Raw genomic sequence first — 20457 nt, 5'->3', positions numbered from 1 at the left:
TTCATTCTTTCTCTTCTGCGTTTGTTCAGCTTGGTCTCGTTATCAGTCAAGGTTATTTCTTGAGCCGATAATTTGTTTAGTTGTCTGCTGCGTAAACCTTTGAAAGTCCACAACAACAGGACAAGGAGACACAGGAAAGGTGACAGTTTGTCAAAACATTTGCAAAATGTTGGCAGCTTCATTGAAACAGAGTCAAAACATATGACTTCATGCAGGGGATGAGACAACCAACGTAGGGATTGAATCAAAGGTGCAAACCTTGATTATTTGACCTTATACATCTCCAAGATGAGGACTGAAGCGTCCCAAGAAAAAAAAAAATCACCAGACCAAATAAATATGAGAAAAGTAAAGTGCATTCACTAATTAAAAAAAAGTGCACTAGTCAACAGGGTGGGCCAAAACTGGTTTATTATTTTTACATTAACTTCTATACTGGGAATAATGGCAAATAATTTGAGTCAAGAAAGACAAAAAAAAAAAGAAAATGCAGATTACTGGACAGGTAACCAAGGAAGGAAGGAAGGCAGAAAAGTAGTTTTAAGCAAAGTAAGGATGCAAAATAAAAAGAGGGCATAAAGGAAGGAAGAACAAAGAAAGGAAGGTAGGGGGGAAGGAAGGAAACAAGAAAAAGCAGGTCTGAGGTAGAGGAAGCAGGTAAGGAAGGAAGGCAGCAAACCAGCTTTAAGTGACGGAAGGGAGGATGTTAAGAATGCGTGAAAAAAAGACAGGAAAGCATGAAGGAAGAAAGGCAGAAAAGTAGGGTTAAGCGACAGATGTAAGGATGCATAAAAAAGGTCTGATGGTTGATTGGCAGGAAAGAGGTCAAAAGGGAATGATGGTTGAAAAGTTGAAGGTTTCAAGGAAGGAAGGAAGGAAGGATTCAAGAATGAAATGCAACTCTGGGGGAAGGAAAGAAGGAAAAGATGCCAGGAAAAAAACAAACAGCAAATAAGTATTACTGTAATATACAGAAACTGTGAGTTGAAGGGAATGGATTGATATTAATAGTCAAAAAGTATAAAAGCAGAATTGTCAGTGAGCGTGATGACACAGACGGCCTCTTTGAAGCAGTTTATCCAAAAATATCCGCGTGTTCGCCCAACTTTGACAACATAAAAGTCGAGTGGTCCCATTAGAATTCCAGCCTTTTAAGAGTCAAGATGCCTTTTCGACTGCTTTCTTCATAAACTGACTGTAATTGAAATTTGCTAAAATAATCTGCAGACAGGATAATGGCAACAAAGGTATCTCTCGCTCTATGCACAGTACAGATAAGCAGATCAAGTCATCATCTGTCATCATAAACTGGCTCTTTGAGGTCCAGATGAAAGTCAAAAAATGACATACTTTTCATTTTAGGAGTTCATGTGCAACCTTGTGAGGCCTCCTCGGGGACGTGAGCCAAAAATATGACTAAAATGTGCACACAAACATACACACATAGGCATGACTATCCACTTCAACTCATTTTATTTTACAGCGCTTGATGATGAGGCACCAAAGCATACTTGTGTGAAACAACTTGTTTTTTTTTCCCTTTAAATCACATTTACATGAAGATTCAGGTTTAAAACACTATACAAATACAGTTTTGCATGATATATCGTCACGCAATAACAGATTCATTTGTTATGGCAGCTAACGCACTTAGTTTCCTCCCTTGTGCTTTAAGTCATTTTATGTGTGATTATCATTGCAACAATTTTAGAAAAAAAAACAAATTTAAATATCCTCAAGTCTTTTTTTCAATCATTTTATGAAGGCAAGTGCAAATTGAGGCATTAGTGAGCATGTCGCAATGGTATAATGCTAAGCTTAACATTGGAAGCCCCACTTTGAGATCCTCCAGATTGCTTTAACATAACATTCCATGCACAAAAATTCCTATGATTCAGCTTTTAGCTCAAATAATTTAGTCCTCAGAATCCTTCAATATGAGCACAGACTGAAAAAAAAAAAAAAAAACAAGAGTACTTTTCTTTTTGCTGCTCTGGTGCCCCCAGCAGTAAATTGAAATCATAGCAATCTGACAATAAATAAAAGACAGCGATGAATAAAAAGATGCATTTAGAAGAGATTAGCCTTTTTCTTCATCTCGTTTCGTTTCCAAAGCGGAAGTCTGTCAAATTCTTTTATCGACATGCGGAAGATGTCAAAGAAGGAATCTGGGGACAGATGACGCTGAAATAAAAGCGTATAAAAGCATCACTATCAGAAAAGCACATGACCCACATTTACAACCAAAATTAGAATATATGTACATTGGATTAATTAATCCCTACAGTCTATTCTCTTCATTTGGTAGCGTTTCTGCTTCCAGTATGTAGATATTAGATTCTTGGTCCAATCAGATTTTAGGATCCATGTGCTGCCATGTCAATCTAATCGGCCCACCGGCCTTCAGAATCAGTGGTGCTTGCCCACGTAACTTAAACTATATTAGCAATAGGTCTATTTCTTTAACCAATCAGAATTTAAATTTGCCTCACAATAACGTAAGCGTTTTTTTTTTTCGTTCTCTGGTTGGTTGGTCAAAGCAAAACTGTTCAACTAGCAAAACGCTTGTGGCGCAAAATGCACATTGCAAAGTTTTGCATTGTTACTTATAGCGTTATTCTTTATTTGATTTCTTTCTATAAATGATGTCATTACCTCCAGTCTCGTTCTGTCAACCTCTCTGGGAAGCTTCACACGTCCCCTGTTTGCAACCGTAAGCATTTCATATGGGTAGACCTTGACACAGCAAAGACTGGGTTAAAGCCCAAATGTGAACTGTATGTGCAAATACATCAGAGGTGACAAAAGTACTCACACTCAGTACTTAGTAGAAGTAGAAGTACAGATACTTGGGGGGGGGGGGGAAGATGACGACTCTGGTTAAAGTAAAAGTATTGATCCAACCCTTGTACTTAAGTAAATGTAAACAAAAAAGTAAGACTGAAATGAACAAGGACAAAATGAAAAAGGAATTTTTACTCTCAATTATATACCATATCAGTTTTGACAACTTGGCCCTACGAAAATAAACTGAAGACAATAATGTCGTTATGCTAACTTGCAAAATACTGAATGGAGGGGGGGGGTAAGAATAAAATAATATCACAGTACGTTTCATGTTTTTTTTAAACGAAGAGCTAGATAGTGTTGGCTTTACTTTTATGCTATCAAAAATTGTGTTCCCTTAGCTAATGTTGCGAACTGATCTAAAAACAATACTAATGTAGTTCATGATAACAACTGAAAAAAATACACCTTACTTGTATATGTCTTTTTACACAGAGAATATTTGAACCACGGTTGACAATACCTCTCTCTATTTATATCTTCTCCACATTATGTTGGCATCTGTGGAAGTTAAAAAAGTAGCAAGCCAATTTTGACAAAGTAAGGAGTACAAAGTCCAGATATCTGTTTACAAATAAATGGAGTAAAAGTAAAACATCAGAAATATACATACGCAACTAAAGTACACTAATGAAGTATTTGTACTTTGTTACTTCCCACCACTGAGATACGTGCAAGGTTAGTATTCGCAAAGTAAGCAAATAGTCTTCAAGCACACAATTTAGAGAGAAGAACTAAACATGAATGCAATACTTGCTTTTGGCTCCAGCAAATTAGGCATTGACACTCCTCTGTCCATTCGTGCAAATGGATGCGGGCTGTCACGGAGGAGCTACAGACACAAGCAAACACTTGCAGCAGTAAGAGATCTCAACACGGTTAATCACTTGAGCAGCAAGCAGACAAATGGCACAATTACTACCAGCAACGCAGACATTTGCAGTAAAAGTTGCGCTGTTAATAAAGAGGCAATTATGTCACCAGGAGCTGAATAGTTACTTGGTTTTCGAGTTTGAGTTGCAGGGATGCTTCAAGGAGGATACAAGAAAGCGTCATGGACTCAACTCCTGCAAAATCCTCTCACATACCTTGAAATCTGAAGGGGAAAACACTTGTTTTAGGACGATTAACAGAAAACAAAAAAAAAATGATTAAGATAAAGGAATAGACCATTGCTACGCATACCTCTTAATGTGTCGCCGCTGCTCCGGAGGAAATCAGTGGATCGTGGCTGAATAGAAGAAAACGTTATGTTAGTCAGTGGTTCTAACGTTGGGGTCCCCGGGCCCTCAGGGGTGCCAAATAAGTTCCACAAAAAATATTGTGCCATATCATTTTAAAAAGGTGTATACCGGCATGATAATTAAAAAATTAAATAAATTATAAACCAAACCTAGTTAAGCAATCACTCATCACTACCATAGCTTAGGTCCAATTAAAAGCTCTGATATGTGCTATCACTATGTCACTGAAATTTCACATCCCTGCATGAATGAAGTTTTCTGTTTTATTTTTTAGGGACAAAAAGGCCTATTATTACAGGTATAACGTCATTTTTAACTAAACCTGTATTTTTAAAGACTGTAGTGCTATTTTGTAAGCAAATAATTCGTGTTAAAATATGACTTTCTTCACATTTCGACTTTGACTTTAATATCACAATATTACGACTTTGTCTTGAAAAAATGTCACTTCATTCTCATAGCATTACAACAAAAATAGAAATTTGTTATTGGAACATTTTGACATTTTTTTCTCCAAACTAAGCAACCTTTTTGGGATACACGTGGTGGTATTCCGATTTTTGAGGGGGTACTTGGAAAAATGTCTGTCTGTCCCTGTAGCCAAAAAGTTTGACAACTCCTGCTGTAAGACATGTAATGAAAGCCCCCAGCCTGAATGTAAATGTGAATATAGTGTCCTGAAATTCACTTACCGGACTGAGGCCATTGCAACCATATCCAGGCAAAGAGGAAGTTTGGGTGGAGTTTGGATCTATAGCAATATAAAATAGCAGATAGATTATCTCTATGTATTGGCTGCCTCTCTCCCTTTGATTGATTGAATGACCTGACATGACACCCTTTTAATTAAGAAAATGATGTGCATTTTAGAGGCTTTTAAAGGATTTCTCTTCTGTGCTTTCAGCTACAGCCAAAGTCATATGTGTACATGTCATCCGCTGTAAAAACTAGGCACAGCATTGTAAAGCTTGACAAGACTGCATGAGTGCGGATGAAAGGTCAGGATGATTCAGCTGAGGTTGTGACGTCAGCCAATGTAGTCAGAGGAGTTCCGACACGTCATGTTGTTTGGTTGCTGTTTTATTAGAGAATAAAATAAATAAATAAATAAATAAAGTACCTTGCTGTTTGAAAATTGGAGGTCTTCTGTACATGTTGAAACCTTGATCTGTAGGCGGACATGCGTTCAGTGAATGATTCTTTTATCGCAAAATGCAGCCGTGCCACATAAAAGATTCTTCAGTCCAGTCATTTGACAGCATGCACAGTGTGATATAATCCAAAGAAATGATTTGATCAACAATCCAGTGCAATGAGCACATATCGATGCAGTATCACCGTCACACCATTCTTGAAAATGAAAGTTAAAATTAACAGCTAACTTTGACCACAAGATGGCTCAATGTTTCCATGGAGCCAACGTAAATCGTTTCCTTTTTGTATTCATCAATGTATTGTATTGTGAATGCTTATTCATTAAAACAACAACAACAACTTTTTTTTCTTTCTGGAAATTACAGTGTTTCAACTCAAAATCAGATTGCCATATAAATTAGATAAACTACAGGTAGGTTTGGGAGTAGAAATAGGTGAAAAAGGAAAGTACACGAGCAGAGGCTATTGTGATCTTACCTGTTGTGTCGGGGACTGAGCGCGGACAGGAAGAGGGATTGAGCAAGGTGTCGTTGGAAGAAAGTAAAGAGCCTATTTGTTATTCCAGAAAAAAAAAGGGAGGGAGTGGAGGATGAAAGAGAGAAGTGGAAAGGCGGCAAGGTGGAGAACGGGTGAGCAGAGGGGTCGCTACTGACACACCGGTGGAAAGAATTTTGTGAGTTTTACCAGGCCGGTGGAAGTGTTGCGGCGATCGAGTCGGCGTGTAGCTGTGACGGCCGTACGACTGAACGCCGAAAGATCCGTGGCTCGCCGATTTCGGAATGCATTTTCTCAACTCGTAACTCTCCTTGACAAACAACAGGACGCAAATGACAGATTAGGAGAAATGATGTCACATTGATGATTGAACAGGCCAGCAAGCACGCAATTTTACCTCCGTGGTCTCGGAGACATTTGCCAGAGACTAAAGAAAGACAAAACGTACAGTATTAGCAACGTTACCTCAACTTCGATGCACCACAGAATATTTTTTTTTACATCTGGTTTGTTAAACGAAAAAACAGATGAGGTATAAAATGGAGATTATTTTTTTTCTTTAGCACATTTTGGAGACTGATTTCCAGTGAGTGACTTGACCACTGAAGCATGTTACCTCTGCAGAGCTTTGTCTGTCCTGTGTGTTGCCTCTGCTGTCCAAAGCAGCTGAGGTGATGTTGTCACTCTTATAGGACATCATATCAGGATGCTCTATGTCATAAATAGCCTTGACTCTGGGAATCGCTGCTAAGTCTCGGTAATCAATGATCTCATCGTCTACTTTAGCCTGGGTGGGACAGCGAGAGTGGGAAAGTGGGTGGCGGGTGGGAGGGGCGGGGGGAATAGGAGAAGGACATGGTGGGTTGAAATGGGAGGAGATGGGACGGGTTGAGTCAGGTGAAAGTTCAAAGTTTGCACGACTGGGAGGAATGAGACTTTAATCCCACGACACCACACTGCTGATGTTTTGTATTGTGATTTGGGTGTTTTGGTGGTCTTAAAGTTCATTGAATAACACAAAACGACAACAGACAACAACGTCAATAGATCTTATAATTTAACTTAACCGCAGGTGGGGGACTCGAGGCAAATGACTTGACTGGAGTCAAACTAAATTGCAGGACTTGGGACTTGTTCCTGATTTTCTGTTGCCGACCCCGTCTGCCCCTGACCTTATTGCCTCGTCGTTTTTGCTTTGACCATGAGTAACTTGACTCTCTCTTGACTTAATACTTTCTTAAAACAAGTAATGTCTTAATTCAACTTGCTTTCAAATCTTAGCAGAGACTTGACTTGCTTCATGTTGAACGGTAACTTGGGACGCGCTTGAAACTTGAAGATTAAGGTTTTCGATTTCTTTTTGAAAAAAAAAAACTACTCCCACCTCTGGAAACAATGCTGGAACTAAATGTATACACCATGCTTGTGACTTACACAGAGGGAGCGACCGGGGCTTCCAGGTGTGCATGAGCCTGGTCTCGAGCAGGAGCTTTCAGAAGAAGTTAAAGTCGACTAAGGGAGAGAAAAAATAAAATTAAAAAACACGCATCAGTTAGATTCAGCATATTCTTCCATTTTCTTATTTCACACATCATGAGGTCCACATGAAGCAATCTGCTCATCGTGTGCATTAACAACACTCATGGAAACGCTATTGCAGTATTGCACACATCTATAGCAAAGTGTTTCCCAAGGTTTCTTGAGCTACGGCACATATTTTACATGAGAAAAATCTCATGGAACACCACCAAACTAATCTGTCACAAGAAATACTGAATGCTATATCAAATACATTTTCACCTAACACGGTCCATAGTATAGAAGTATAAATGTGTTTAAAGCATTTGGCAGTGGTATTAGAAGGCTTGAACTATAATTTCTTTTATATGGTATCTCTGTATGGCGGCTTTTCATCGCTGTGTGTCTGGATCGTAACTATACTGAAATAATGAGAATGTCAATTTACTGGCAAATGTACTTAGTCAGTGTAAAATCTAGGCCTGTTTCGTTGAACACAAAACTTTTACCTGTATTCGGTTGTATGAATGGGACACGTCGGATACACCGGTTAATTGTACCGTTTGCCATCTTGTGTAATTGCTCTACCTGTCACTATATGTCACTGGCATAGATAGACGAACAAAGACATTGTTTATATGAAATAAATAGTAATTTTCATGACAATCAAGTGCTAATGGATCATTTCACAGTTGTTGGGAATCACTGCTATAGCTTCCAATGGATGGGTGTACAAACGTATGACGATGGTATCAAACCAAGTCATGCACTGAGATCCAAAATGTCGCTTTACAAAGGCAATAACGCTCGGTTTTGATTGGCACTCATTTAACTATGTTCATTACAATAGATTTAAAACAGCACATGGGGTTTCTTGTAGTTAGGTTACCTAATTTAGCTACATGCGCGTGACATTAGGCCGGATTGTCTCATCACGGATCTCATTAGATTGTGCAGGTGTACTGTAATCTAATATGGTGACTGATTATTGAATACGAGCTAAAAATGAGCTAATAATGCACACACAAGCTATGTGATCTACCCTAATCGTGCAAAACATAGATGGAACCTTGGTCAATGCTATACATCAAACATGATTATTGCAGTTTTCAATTTTGTAGTAATGTTTATAACAATGATGCGATGAGTAGTATTTTTAAATACATTTACAAAAAAATAGTTTCATGTTGTCATTATGTAGTGTAAAGGGTGGGGGATGAAATATTGTGAAATAAGGCTGTTACATACAAAATGCGTATGAAGTGAAGTGCTGTGAATACTTTCCAGACGCACTGTAGCACATGAAGTATAATGACATGAGCGGAATCGGCAAAGAGTTAGGAGGCATGTGAAACAAGCCAGTGCTGCTTCACCTCGAACTATGACATTACACAGCGCACTCTCTTCCCCCCCCCAAAAAAAAAAAAAAAAAACATCAAACTGCATAGGCCGCTCACGATATTAACCTTCAGTGCACTTGGAGGATAAAAGAAATCAAGACAAGGTGTTTTGGGTCGTCGGACCTGAGAAGAAGTAGATCCAATTCTCTAAAACTTGCATCTCATCAATCATTTCAAGACAAGCTGAGTGTTAAACGAGGGCTCTTACCCTGTTGCTTTCATGGTTTCCGCTGATCTCCCTGCAGTCCGGGTGCCACACGCTCGATCCTGTCGAACGGAGACAATTTGCACTTATGTGTTCACATGTGCCGAAATCGTAAATGCTCACACTAACCTTGCAAATACATTTCTTCGCCCTCTGCGAACATTTTGTCACAGCGGCTGCATCTTGCACATTCCGGGTGATAGTGTTTGTCCCCCGCCTTTTGCAAATCAGAAAGAATCACTCTCAAGACGCAGTCCACAAAAAAAAAAATAATAATAATAATAATAATAATATCACATTACAGTTTAGATATCAAAATCCTACATTGGAAAAACTGGACTTAAAAATCAAGAAAAAAAAAGATGTTGTTAAAGATATTTAAGGGGGGAAAAAAGGCTTGAAGTGAGTGAAATTTACTCAAAAACCGCCTGGTAAGAACAAATATCTTTTCCCAAGCATATTTTGCCTAGATTTGAGATATTTAACCTTATAGTTTTTGCTGTATATCGACACTTAATTTGTTATTATTTACCTTTTGAAACATCCTCTTGTGTACGAACAGGAATGAAAATGGTCTCAAATCTCAAATCAGTGCTCGTTTTCCCGAGTGTAAATGCAAGCTACATATGTCATTGCCTCACCTCAAGGACTTTCCCCGTTATGAACTTCTGACATGCGTCACACTGCACCCCAAACTGAAGCTGGTAGTCCCTCTCACAATATGGAATGCCATCCCTGGAAGGTGGACATGACCAAACACAATTAAATGTTCATACAGTTCATGACAAAGGGTACAATTAACACACTTTGTGTTCACCTAAACAGATTGCACACTAAGTACGTTTGTGAGAGATCATCATTATTTCAGTATATTTCCGTACTTTTTGTGACATCTTTGTTTGGTGGCGTGCCGTGAGATTTTTTTCAATGTCAAATGTGTGCCTTGGCTCAATAATTGCTGGCAAACGCCGCTAAACGGGACCATGATCGGTGGAGAAAGGTGTCATAAAAACCATTTGTATTTACTTGCTGATGTATTCTCCACTCAGCATTTTTCTGCAGATGTTGCACTTGAAGCAGCCGAGGTGCCACTGGCTGCCCAAGGCTAACAAAGCCTGACCATTCTTGATGTCGCGACCGCAGCCGTTGCAGTCTAAGAGCACATCGAAACACACACACCATTGTCAACTATGCAGACATTTGTTTTACCTTTTGTTGTTTTTTTAATGGTTTACTGTCAAATTGTTGATTCATAATATTCATATTTTTTTTGGGGGGGGGGGGAAATCCAATTGAATGTAGGTAGGTAGACAGCTAGCTATTGTAGCTAAATTGTGAATGAAATATCCTCAACCCCTTTGCATGTTGTGTACAAGTAAATGCTCAAAAGTACAGTCTACTGCATTTGACAAAGTACATGAGCGTATTCTACCAGCAAAAAGTGAACACGGGTTTGCCTCGTCCCATTGTGTCGTGCACAGTTGTCCTCTTAATCTCGAGACCTGGCTCGATCCCCGCAGTACGAAGAAGTCCAAGTGAGGTAGAGTCAAGTTCAGGTCAGCCTGTGCTGAGTCATTGTTTTGACACACTCCCAAGAGGACAGCTGTGTGTTAAAAGTCATGTTGTGCGTCGAGAGAATGTTAGCGCACACCTATTTATCTATGTATCTTAATAGCAGCTGTGTCTACAAAACAATATCACGAAATATGCACGCTTGGGTCTTTCAAATACGTTCTACAAAGTCCCCCTGAAAATGACACAAAAGATGCACCTACTGTTGGAGTATCTGATGCCAGTTGGTGGAGGAGTCAAGGGGCTAACGCACCGCTGACAGATGCACTCTTTCCCACTGAAGGTGACGCAATCCCCAGCAGGAAAAGGTTGCCTGAGGAGCAACAGAAAAAAAAATACACACACACATATATATACATATACACACATATATATATATAATATATATATATATATATATATATATATATATATATATATTATATATGTGTGTGTGTGTGTGTGTGTGTGTGTGTGTGTATGCTACAGCATATTTACGGTTCACTATTCTCAAAGTCCCCGAATTGCATTTTTCTTTGGAATCTACCCTTTTGTGATTTGCTGGAAAATTCACGGTTCTCTGCCTATATTGCTATACTAATAGGAAAGTGGTAAATCAGCAAGGAAGTGCAGAAGTATCTTGACTTAAGTGTTTAATTCATTTCGTGAGTTACTGGTATCTCGAGTCAACTTTCCCCACTGAAATGAAGAGCAATTCCATTCATCCGTTCCAGCCTCCTAAAACTGACCTCCAAAAAAATCTACAATGCATAACGTCATCATCTTCCCTAGTTTGTTTTTGCTTTTTTTGTAACCTGTTACTTAATTTAAAAAAATAGCACTGAAAAGAATTGTACTGTATAAAATTACAGTAATAACAAGAAAAAATAGAATGTAAAGAAAGCAACTGTTTTTTTTTTTTTTTCTTAACTGCAACATTTTTGGACTTCACTTTCACTGAACTTAATATTATTTACTGTTTTTTTTGTTTGTTTGTTTTTTGCCACACTTTGCTCACTTTCAGCAGCTTCTCCATCTTTTCATGGACATTATAGCAATTCTTTGAAAGCCTTTTGCTGGCATCCTTTTTCTTTAGTATACCGTATATTGTAGAAGTACTTAGCAAAGCTTCACAAAGTCGACCACACACACACGTCACTCTATCAAGACTATTTTTCAATGATTCCAAGATTTAATTAAACGGACGTCATCCACTTCTTTTTCCTCAGCACTCACATTCTTAGGACACGTTTAGAAAAAAGAAATTTGGAAAAATACCTGCACAAAAAATGGAAAACGCAAGCACAAAGCACAACAGATACATGTACTTTCACGACATGACGTACTTCTGGTGCATTTTGTTTTTTTCAAAATCTTATAACATTTAAGCTATTTATTTATTCCAAGGGAATGTTATAGCACAAAATGAGTTTGAAATTACAGTATATGAAAGTGATCTTTTTGATCATAGTTTGCGGTACAGACATTACACAGTATTGACGGTTCAAACTAGGGGGAGCTATTTGTGTCAGGCCTTAGATTACAGCATGTGTGGGTTTGTTTTTTAATATTACTTGCAAATGGTGCACACAAAGCAGGTCGGGTGGTAAGTCTTTCCCAAGACGGCGACCACGTCTCCCTCCACAAATCCTCCGCAGCTGTTGCAGACGGTGCCATGAAGCCTCTGGTAGTCCAGCGGACAGAGGCAGTCTCCGTTTTTTATGAAGAAGCCGGACCGTGCCAAGTCGCAGCCACACACTGCACAAACACGGCAAAAAAAGAAAAGCAATCCATCCATCACCTTAAATTCTGCAAAAAAACAAAAAAAAAGACAAGCATTCATTGGTCGTCATGTGTGGATGTGACAAAATGTAGCCTACAAACTCTGAAATGTACTAAGAATAAAAGTATTTATATACAGTAACCGTTTCGATAACTTGGCACAATGGAAAAAATAATAGTTCCCAACACACAAAATAGTTTCCCTCTTATATTAACAATAGTGCTTGTACTGAAAAGAAAAGAGGGGTGGGGGGGGGGGGGGGGAACTTTACGTCGCACGTTGTAAGCGCTACGCTAGCTTGGCTCGACTTTGATGCAAATAACGTTTTCCCATAGCTTTGCTGTGTGAAATGACTAACAAAATATGCTAATTTGACTCATGATAACAACAGAGAAACAAGTGTTTTGTTTTTTCAGATTTCACAGAGAATTTTTGAATGCCAGAAGAAAACTGAAAAATAAATACTGAAAAATCTGCTGTAGTACAGTAACCAATTATTTGCGTCTATATGAGGCTGTAACAGTTGCACCGCCGCAGAATGCATTCAAATTCCAAGGGCTGTCTATTTCTGTCCGGGGAGTCACTCACTATGTACATGAGCATTGTTTGCTACAATGAAAACATGCATCTGCATCAGAGTACAATATATTGCCTCTAACTGATAACTGGTCAAGGTTTCATGGATTACCAAAACAACAATACAGTACTGACCTATTATTTGTTAATTCTATTTTTGGATAGTTTATAATCTGCCAAAGGATATCTGTGCCATATGTTTACGTTTCCAGTGTCTGTATCACATAACCTTTGACGTGATGTTGTATGGTATATTTTGTGCCACCTCAGTTTGAATTTGAATATAGACTTTTTTTTTTTTTTTTTTTTTTTTTTTTACACACATAAGTATTTTTAGATGTCAAGTTTCTATCACACTGGATTTGTGGGGATGTTTAATTTTTTTTACACCGAATTCTTGTAGTTGTTGATTTTTTTTTTTAAACGATTAATTTATTTTATGTTATTTTATTTGTATTTTTTGTACAAATAATCTTTAGTTTTTTTTAATAAAATCTCTGGAGATGTTGATATATTTTTTTACAATGATTTTTTTGCTTCATGCTTTTTTTTTTTTTTAATTAAGCTCTTGATAAAAATAAAAAAAATCTGTGTTACAAAGTCAAACTGAGAAATTCAAATTCATAACACAACTTACCTCAACTTTGCTTCGATAGCATTTTAACAAAACAATTCAAGGCGATTCCCATTCGACAAAGCAAACCACGTGCTTATTGTAGATTCAAATTCTGTAAGCTTCTCTGCTCTATTTTTTGTTCCCCCCTGCGAGGTAAACACAGCACAAGAACACAACAAGGGCACTAACACGAGAAGCCTGTCAGGGTCAATTAGGTGAAGACAATGGCCTGCTGGGTAAACACGAATCCCATGAAGCAGTTCCTCCTGTGTGTGGTTGTCTGGCAACCACAAGAGCCCACTGAAAAGGGAAGATTTTGCAATAAATTGAGTTTGAATAATGCATGAGTGGCAGCAACACGTGCTCAAATTGAAAACACAATTTGGAGTCACGTGACCGTAAAATAACAAGGTCAAAATGAGTTGGGACGATATACCCGCCTTGAAAAAAGTGGAATGTTTACATTTAATGCCACATTGACTGCATCGACCTCTTTCATGATTCAATTCCCTCAAGTGAGCTGAAAATTTTAATTTATTTACTACAAATAATGCATATTTGTTCTAACTATGCCAGCGACATACAGTGAAAATCAGAAAAATTAAATGCTTTTCCACTAGATGGCAGAAGGTACAATTAATCCAGCCACCTGTTGCCATTCATACAACAAAATAAGTCATGGCACACTCTCGCTATATAAATTTGTAAACTGAGAAACAAGATCATCCTTACTTTAGTATACTGTATATACTTTTTTGTGACTCTGTTTTGGTTTGGTGGAGTGCCGTGAGATTTTTCTGATATCAAATAACATTTTCTAGGCTCTACAAAGGCAGGGAAACACTGATGTAACTGACTTCAACTCTTGCCCCATTTTCTCAGGAATTATTTGGCAACATTACCGCAGTATTTCCACCTGCTCACATTGGTTGCTCGGTGGCATAGGAACGGTATACCCACCCTTGCAGGTGAAGCATTTGATGTGGAAGTGATTGGACTGGACTCGCAGCACCTCCCCTTTGCAGACCTCCCCGCATTTGACGCATCTGATGACCTGCTTGGCCACAGGAGGGTGAGTGTGAAGCACTGCGGGGGGTGGAGCAGAAGGCGAGCCTTCAATCATTTGTTTGTCGTCAGCGTGTCACGGAAAAGGTGACTTGTGGTCACTTGGCCGTAAACAGAATCAAATGCAGTTCATGTCTACTTTGTCCCTTGTGAAGAGAGAATCACTTTGTTTCTTCCATACGGGATTAAGCGAGGACGATATCCGCCGTAACGTCCATCAATTTGTACATTGCACAAGAAATGTACGGAGACAGGACAGAGCGGGACAAAAGGACTGGATGACCAAATTAACAACAACAACAACAACAAAACTGAACAAACAAGTGAAAAATAAATAAATATCTGCTCCTCATTTTGTCATAATTTCCACAGATGCGGCTATTTGCGTCTTTCAATATAGACGCAACCCTGTTACTAAACCTCTTTAGCCGTTTAGAGGAAGAGAAAAAAATAGTGGGCCACATAACTCAGCAGAAATCACATAATCAATGTAATTGCTAAGGAATTTCTTATCATTTTCATGGTTTTTAGCTGTCATGGAGTGGCTCACTCAAACCAATGCGACATTATTACTCATATTATCCGAAAAGCAATAAACATCAACATTTTTATTTTTATTTTTAGAATAAACGCTGTAGCTAAGTTTGTTCTGCTCAATTAGCACAGCAGCTAACACAGCTAGCACGTCCTTTTGAGATCAAACTCAAAAACTCTTAAGATGAGCACTGATTTGCAACTCTGTTACTGTCATTAGAATGATACCAAAATTAAATTAGTTATGAAAATAAAATTGTACCATTTTTATTTAATTGTCAATGATTTATTCAGCAATACTTTTTAAATGTTTTCCAGGTGACTCAGGATCTACAACCGGTTTGCACCAAATAAATAAATAAATATATTCTGATGGATGTCTCATAAAAGGTGTACCAAGGTGTCTTATTTCGAGTGAAAACATCTTACTGTCCTTATTTCAAGGCCATTTTGACGTTTTTCACCATTTTTTAGCAAAACAAAAATACTTTTTTAATTTTATTTTATTTTATTTGTTTTATTTTAAGAATCTCAATGACTGGTTCAACTGACAGACTGTTTTCGCTTAAGACATTTGGTCCCTGACATAAGTGCCCACGGAATCAGTGACTGGAACTGCACTTGTGTCCCAAAACAAACTGACAAGATGATTTATTACCGGTTTATTTTCAAAACGTGAGAGAGAAAAAATAATGAAATAAATGGTCAGTTTTTCAAAAATACTTAAGTTGTCCTCCAATTCTGGAATAACCCCTAAATAAAGACATTTTCAAGGTAATTTCATGACTAATTGGTCAGAGTTGTATGCAAACACCGCAGTGCAAAGGGGAGGCCAATTGACGCTTGTGAACGCAATGCGTTTTCCCCGCAGAGACGTAGCGGGTCGCCACACAGGTCGGACCCGAGTTATGTCACAGTGCAGCATGTGCTCGGGGCCCCATTCTTCTATCTATCTGTCCGTGTCACAGTGGCAGGCAGAAAGAGAGGATGCCTGTACAATCTAATCACAGGCCACTGGAAAGGTCCCGCCTGTGATTGGCAGAGGAAAGAATGTGACACATTGAGAGCATTGCCTCTCCCACCCTGTGTGTATAGACACCTTCTTTCTTTCTTTTTGTTCCTCTAAAAGACACTTTAAGCTTTTCTTTGTTGTTAATGTTGCCAGAATAGAGGTTACTCCTTTTATATATATATATATATATATATATATATATATATATGCACGACTCAGCCTCATGAAAGCTAATAAAACTGAGACATCGGCATGTGGCCCCACATCTGCCCCGCAACAGGAGAGATTTGTCGCCATGGTAACAGGCATGTGCATCGTAACAAACAAGGTTACGAGAACATGCTTTCCAAAGGTTGACGTTAACCGATTAAGCCATTTTGAGAGAGGGGCTGGGACAATTACTACCTCATGTTTTCAACATTGTGTGTTTCCTTAGCAGGAATACACTGAAACCTCAATCCATTTTGATGCTGAACTTATCTGGTATTTTTTCAACATTTTATTTTTCTGTACCACGTCCAAAATAAAAATGTAAATAAAAAAATTGACTGTCAAAATCAAAGCTCCATCAGATTGTATGCGACTTGGCCACCGGGTGGCAGTAGAGAACAGTCATGCAGACACAAACGAAGAAAGGTTTTACAACTACTCTTAAGTGACTGAGTGCGCTGCAGTAATATTAGTCATTTTTCACAGATGATCAAGAATATATGCCTGAGAGTGCTGTTATATTGTCTGTCTACATGCGTTGGGACACCATTTGCGTCACTTAACGCTATTCATGATCCATCTATGGCGTTTTGCATTGTTCGTTAGCATTAAGCTAAGCGGACTTTACTAAGGCAAAGGCATGCAGTTGTTTTAAATAACCAACGTGTCATTCTCTTTGCTTTATGTTTGACAGTAAACATCAACTGGGAGTGGCAATAAAACATTCTGCTCGTTGTGAAGTCACTTGAGTTAACTTCACTGCCACCATACCGTTTTTGTTCCAAGCAGCATTGAACTTCAAAGTTCAATACAATCGAGCTGTACTTGGGCGGTGGTTATTTCGTGCACCACTAGAGGGAGCAGAATCACCGATACATGTGATGTAAAGGAGTAAAAAATTAAGTATATTATACAACACGGACTACACTGCACTGTTTAAACATCTCTCCCTGAATGTGAAGATGATCTGCTGGCAAGTATTAGCAAACGGTGGATTTAGAAAGACGGCAAATGGTTAGAAACCCGAGATGACCACTTAATCGTCAAAGTGCGGCTGAGCAACGGCGGACCTATTTAAAGCATCACAATTCGTTTTTATGCCGCAGACGGGAAGTGTGAACTTATTGAACGACATTGCATTCTTTTACAGAGAAGAAGGGAGGCAGTTTGGCCGTGAGTCACATTTTACCAAAACGATGATCTCATAATTGTGAGGAAAGATGGGAGTCAGGCTCAGGAGATTTTCGTGGAATGCATCAGGAAGGCACGTGGAAGGAGAGAACTGTTTTTCCCCCACTTATCACTGCAAGTGAAAGTAGCCTCACCCTGACTAAGCAGATAACTCACAAAAGAACACGTTCCTGCCTTCCCGGTCTAAAAAAGAAAATAATAATGGAGCCTTTTTTTTTTTTTTTTATAAAGGGTCATGGCAAATTCACATCTTGCTCTATGTTTAACTGCAACAGCTGAGCTTTTTCTTTGCCGCACTTGGCAACAAAAGTTTGTATCCCTTCATTTTGTTCTGGTCATTTCCTGAATATTTTCTCCATCTGTCAGTTAAAAATATTTCTGGAGCGATGCACTGAGGTAGAGAGTGAAACATATTGGAGCAGAAAATGACAAATGGCTTTTTCCCCCCTCATTTCTTTACTTCCGTACACGTTCCAAGTTTGACTTTTTTGAAAACTTTTTTTGAAAAAAAAAAAAAGACATGCAGTAAGTTAAACAGTTTTTTGAAACGTTGCAGTTATACAGATGAACTCAAGGACGACTTAAAATAAAGCATCAATCAGTCTCACCACAAATAAATGTAAATATTTAATAAATGCTAAGAGTTTTCCAAATTCATCACTAACATTGCTTTTATCATTTAAAATCGGCATATATAGTGCTACAAATACGAATATGGAATATATTCTTTGTACCGTACTCATAATTAGATGCTACTACACGAAACAATAAAGCATTACTGCACGATGTAACTTTCCTTCTGAATAGAAACGGGAAAAAGTCTTAAGGATGCGTACACATGTTCACACGCTACCTTTCTCTTTCATGGCGCTGACTCTGTGCACGTCTTTTGGAGAGGAGAGCTCTGACTGCAGAGGATCAGCGCGAGGATGGGAACAAGCTGGACTATTGCTTCATGAAAAAAGGGGAGAGGGGCGGTCCGAGCAGGCCGAGGGCTGGAGCGTGCGTGTGCGTGTGCGTGTGTGTGTGTGTGTTTTCAGCAAATGTGCTTCTGAGCCATGACATCATCCACTCACTGGTAAGTATGAGTCTCATTCCTTCAGCCTACACGTACTGTACGTACAAATACAGATACTGATTTCATGAGTCAACCTACAATTGGAAAATGGCTCAATCTGGTGGAAAACGGTAAAAAAAAAAAAATCAAATATCACTGCTTTTCTTCTCAATGAAATACAGACATTGGAGAATTAATTTTTTTCTACTGTCATGGCTGAATTTTATCAAGGCATTTTTGGCATCAGTATATATATATATTTTTTTTGCTAATCAGTGGCATATCCAAGACTCTAATCACCACCAAAGCCCCATCACCCTACTATTTATTTTATTGCCGGCGTCTCCAAAACGTCATCATCAGCCGTACTACGCTGAGAATGTCCAATCGAACCCCCGACCTCAGAACTGTGAGAACTTTTTCCTCACCACATTAACTACTACATGAAAAACAATTTACTTGTTCTGATTTATTTGGGAAAAAAAAAAATAAAAATCACAAAATTGTCATTTTTAAAGACTGCATTCCTAAAAGAAATCATATATTTGGTAGTTTTGACCAAAGCTGAAATTGGAGCTAGCGATTTAAAAAAAAAATAAAAAAAAAAAAAAAAATTTTTTTTTTTGTGTTTGTTGAAAACATTCAACATGACTTCAGAGGAGTACACGATAAATATGATCTGTGATTTGGCTTCTTATTGTACCTCAAATTTGATACACAAGAAACCACTGTGCCCGAGGAAAAAACAAATAGAGACAAGGCATGATTTACGAGGTGTCAATATTCTGTTGCCCCCCCTCCGTGTACAAAGAAGCAGCAGTGTGTGCATGTGTGTGCGTGTACCTGACACATCCGCAGGTATGGACGCCAGCTTCTCACATAAGATGTAGTCACTGGGGTTGAGGAAAGGCAGCTGGTCCATCATGCACTGCTTGGGGATCAAGTAGAGAACCTCGGCTATTTGGCCGTCCTCGATGATGGACATGCGCCTGACCGAGTTCTTCCTCTTGACCCGGTCCAGGACCACCATGTCGTTGCTTGGGCCGGTTCCGCAGATCCGGCCCAAGCTGCTGAGGCTGAGGCGGCTCGACGTGCTCATCTTGTCCAGACAGTCCGGGCTGCACAACCCCTCCAGGCCGAGAAACCATAAGAGGAGACCCTGGATGGGGATGACGCTCGGAATTAGGTTGCTCCTAAGGATCAATCCGTGTCTGTGTGTGCGCTCATGTGTGTGTGGTCCATCAAGCAGCATAGGTACTCTAAGAAGATTAAGGCGGGTGTATTTATAGTGTTTATCTTCACAGTGAACAGAGCATTTTTACCAGTCTCGCAGGTAACATTCCTCCAAGTAACTTGCCACAATCCCATAATTGTAGCAGATGAAATACTCTATGTTGTTGTAATACAGTGGCGCGTTGAGATACGACTTGAATTTGTTCCCTGACCACACTCGTAACGCAAAAGACGAATATTTTCTCCCCATTGAAATGAATGAAAATGCCATTCATCTGTTCAGTAATCTGTTCATCTTGTCCAGTTTAAACAAATAAAATAAATAAAATAAAATAAAATAAACATGCAGTAAAGACAAACAGAATGGAAAGAATTTAAACTATTTTGATACATTTTTGGCTTCAATTCAATGGGCATTGTGATGCTCCTTCTGGTGTGTGCACCTTGGCCACCTGGTGGCAGTATAACTCAGACATACGGATATACTACCGCAGTCAAATTAGTTGGTATTCACAGAGGATAAAGAATATATGCTTGTGAGTATTGTTAGTATTTTCTGTCCTAGTTTGTATTCAAATATCCAGTGCTAACACATTCACTGCCAAATATCCATGTTAACTGGGAGGGCTGACAGTGAATAAGGCTCATAATAACACAACACCATCTATGGTGGTTTGCATTATTTGCTAGCATAAAGCTAAACATATTAATCTAAAGCAAAAGTGTTTATTTATTATTATTTTTTTTTTTAAAGACTTGTTCACT

At 38.7% G+C, this 20457-nt stretch overlaps 1 protein-coding gene across 5 annotated transcripts; it reads right to left on the bottom strand.

Moving 5' to 3' along the window:
* Positions 1-402: 402 nt before the first annotated feature.
* On the bottom strand, positions 403-19734 carry LOC133417738 (actin-binding LIM protein 1-like). 5 transcript variants are annotated; one of them, XM_061705799.1, is made up of 20 exons: positions 19303-19731; positions 14351-14476; positions 11990-12173; positions 10640-10749; positions 9891-10017; positions 9506-9599; positions 8994-9081; positions 8868-8926; positions 7176-7253; positions 6358-6528; positions 6139-6168; positions 5931-6051; positions 5724-5795; positions 5212-5259; positions 4784-4842; positions 4033-4078; positions 3936-3943; positions 3605-3679; positions 2656-2736; positions 403-2184 (listed from the first exon to the last, which is right to left on the bottom strand). In XM_061705799.1, the coding sequence occupies exons 1-20, from the start codon at positions 19709-19711 to the stop codon at positions 2071-2073; spliced, it is 2100 nt and encodes a 699-aa protein (XP_061561783.1). In that variant the 5' UTR covers positions 19712-19731; the 3' UTR covers positions 403-2070. The 5 variants fall into 5 exon arrangements, 1 of the variants encoding a protein (XP_061561783.1); XR_009770390.1 differs by having other exon boundaries at positions 2166-2184; positions 2656-3943; positions 11990-12224; positions 19303-19733; XR_009770391.1 differs by lacking the exons at positions 403-2184; positions 3605-3679 and having other exon boundaries at positions 3847-3943; positions 11990-12224; positions 19303-19734.
* Between the last annotated feature and the right edge of the window lie 723 nt (positions 19735-20457).

The sequence above is a fragment of the Phycodurus eques genome, chromosome 19 (assembly GCF_024500275.1).
Source record: "Phycodurus eques isolate BA_2022a chromosome 19, UOR_Pequ_1.1, whole genome shotgun sequence".
Classification (NCBI taxonomy): domain Eukaryota; kingdom Metazoa; phylum Chordata; class Actinopteri; order Syngnathiformes; family Syngnathidae; genus Phycodurus; species Phycodurus eques.
The sequence above is the reverse complement of the archived record's forward strand: the minus strand, read 5'-3'. Positions and strand labels throughout refer to the sequence as shown.

Excerpts from the sequence above, each read along its gene's own strand:
- LOC133417738 (XM_061705799.1), bottom strand. The coding sequence starts at position 19,711 with ATGCTGCTTGATGGACCACACACACATGAGCGCACACACAGACACGGA. Across the intron at positions 12,174-14,350 it reads CAAATGCTTCACCTGCAAGG|TGTGTGGCTGCGACTTGGCA; the intron begins GTGGGTATACCG and ends GTGTTTGTGCAG. Across the intron at positions 6,529-7,175 it reads GCCCCGGTCGCTCCCTCTGT|GCTAAAGTAGACGATGAGAT; the intron begins GTAAGTCACAAG and ends TGTCCCACCCAG.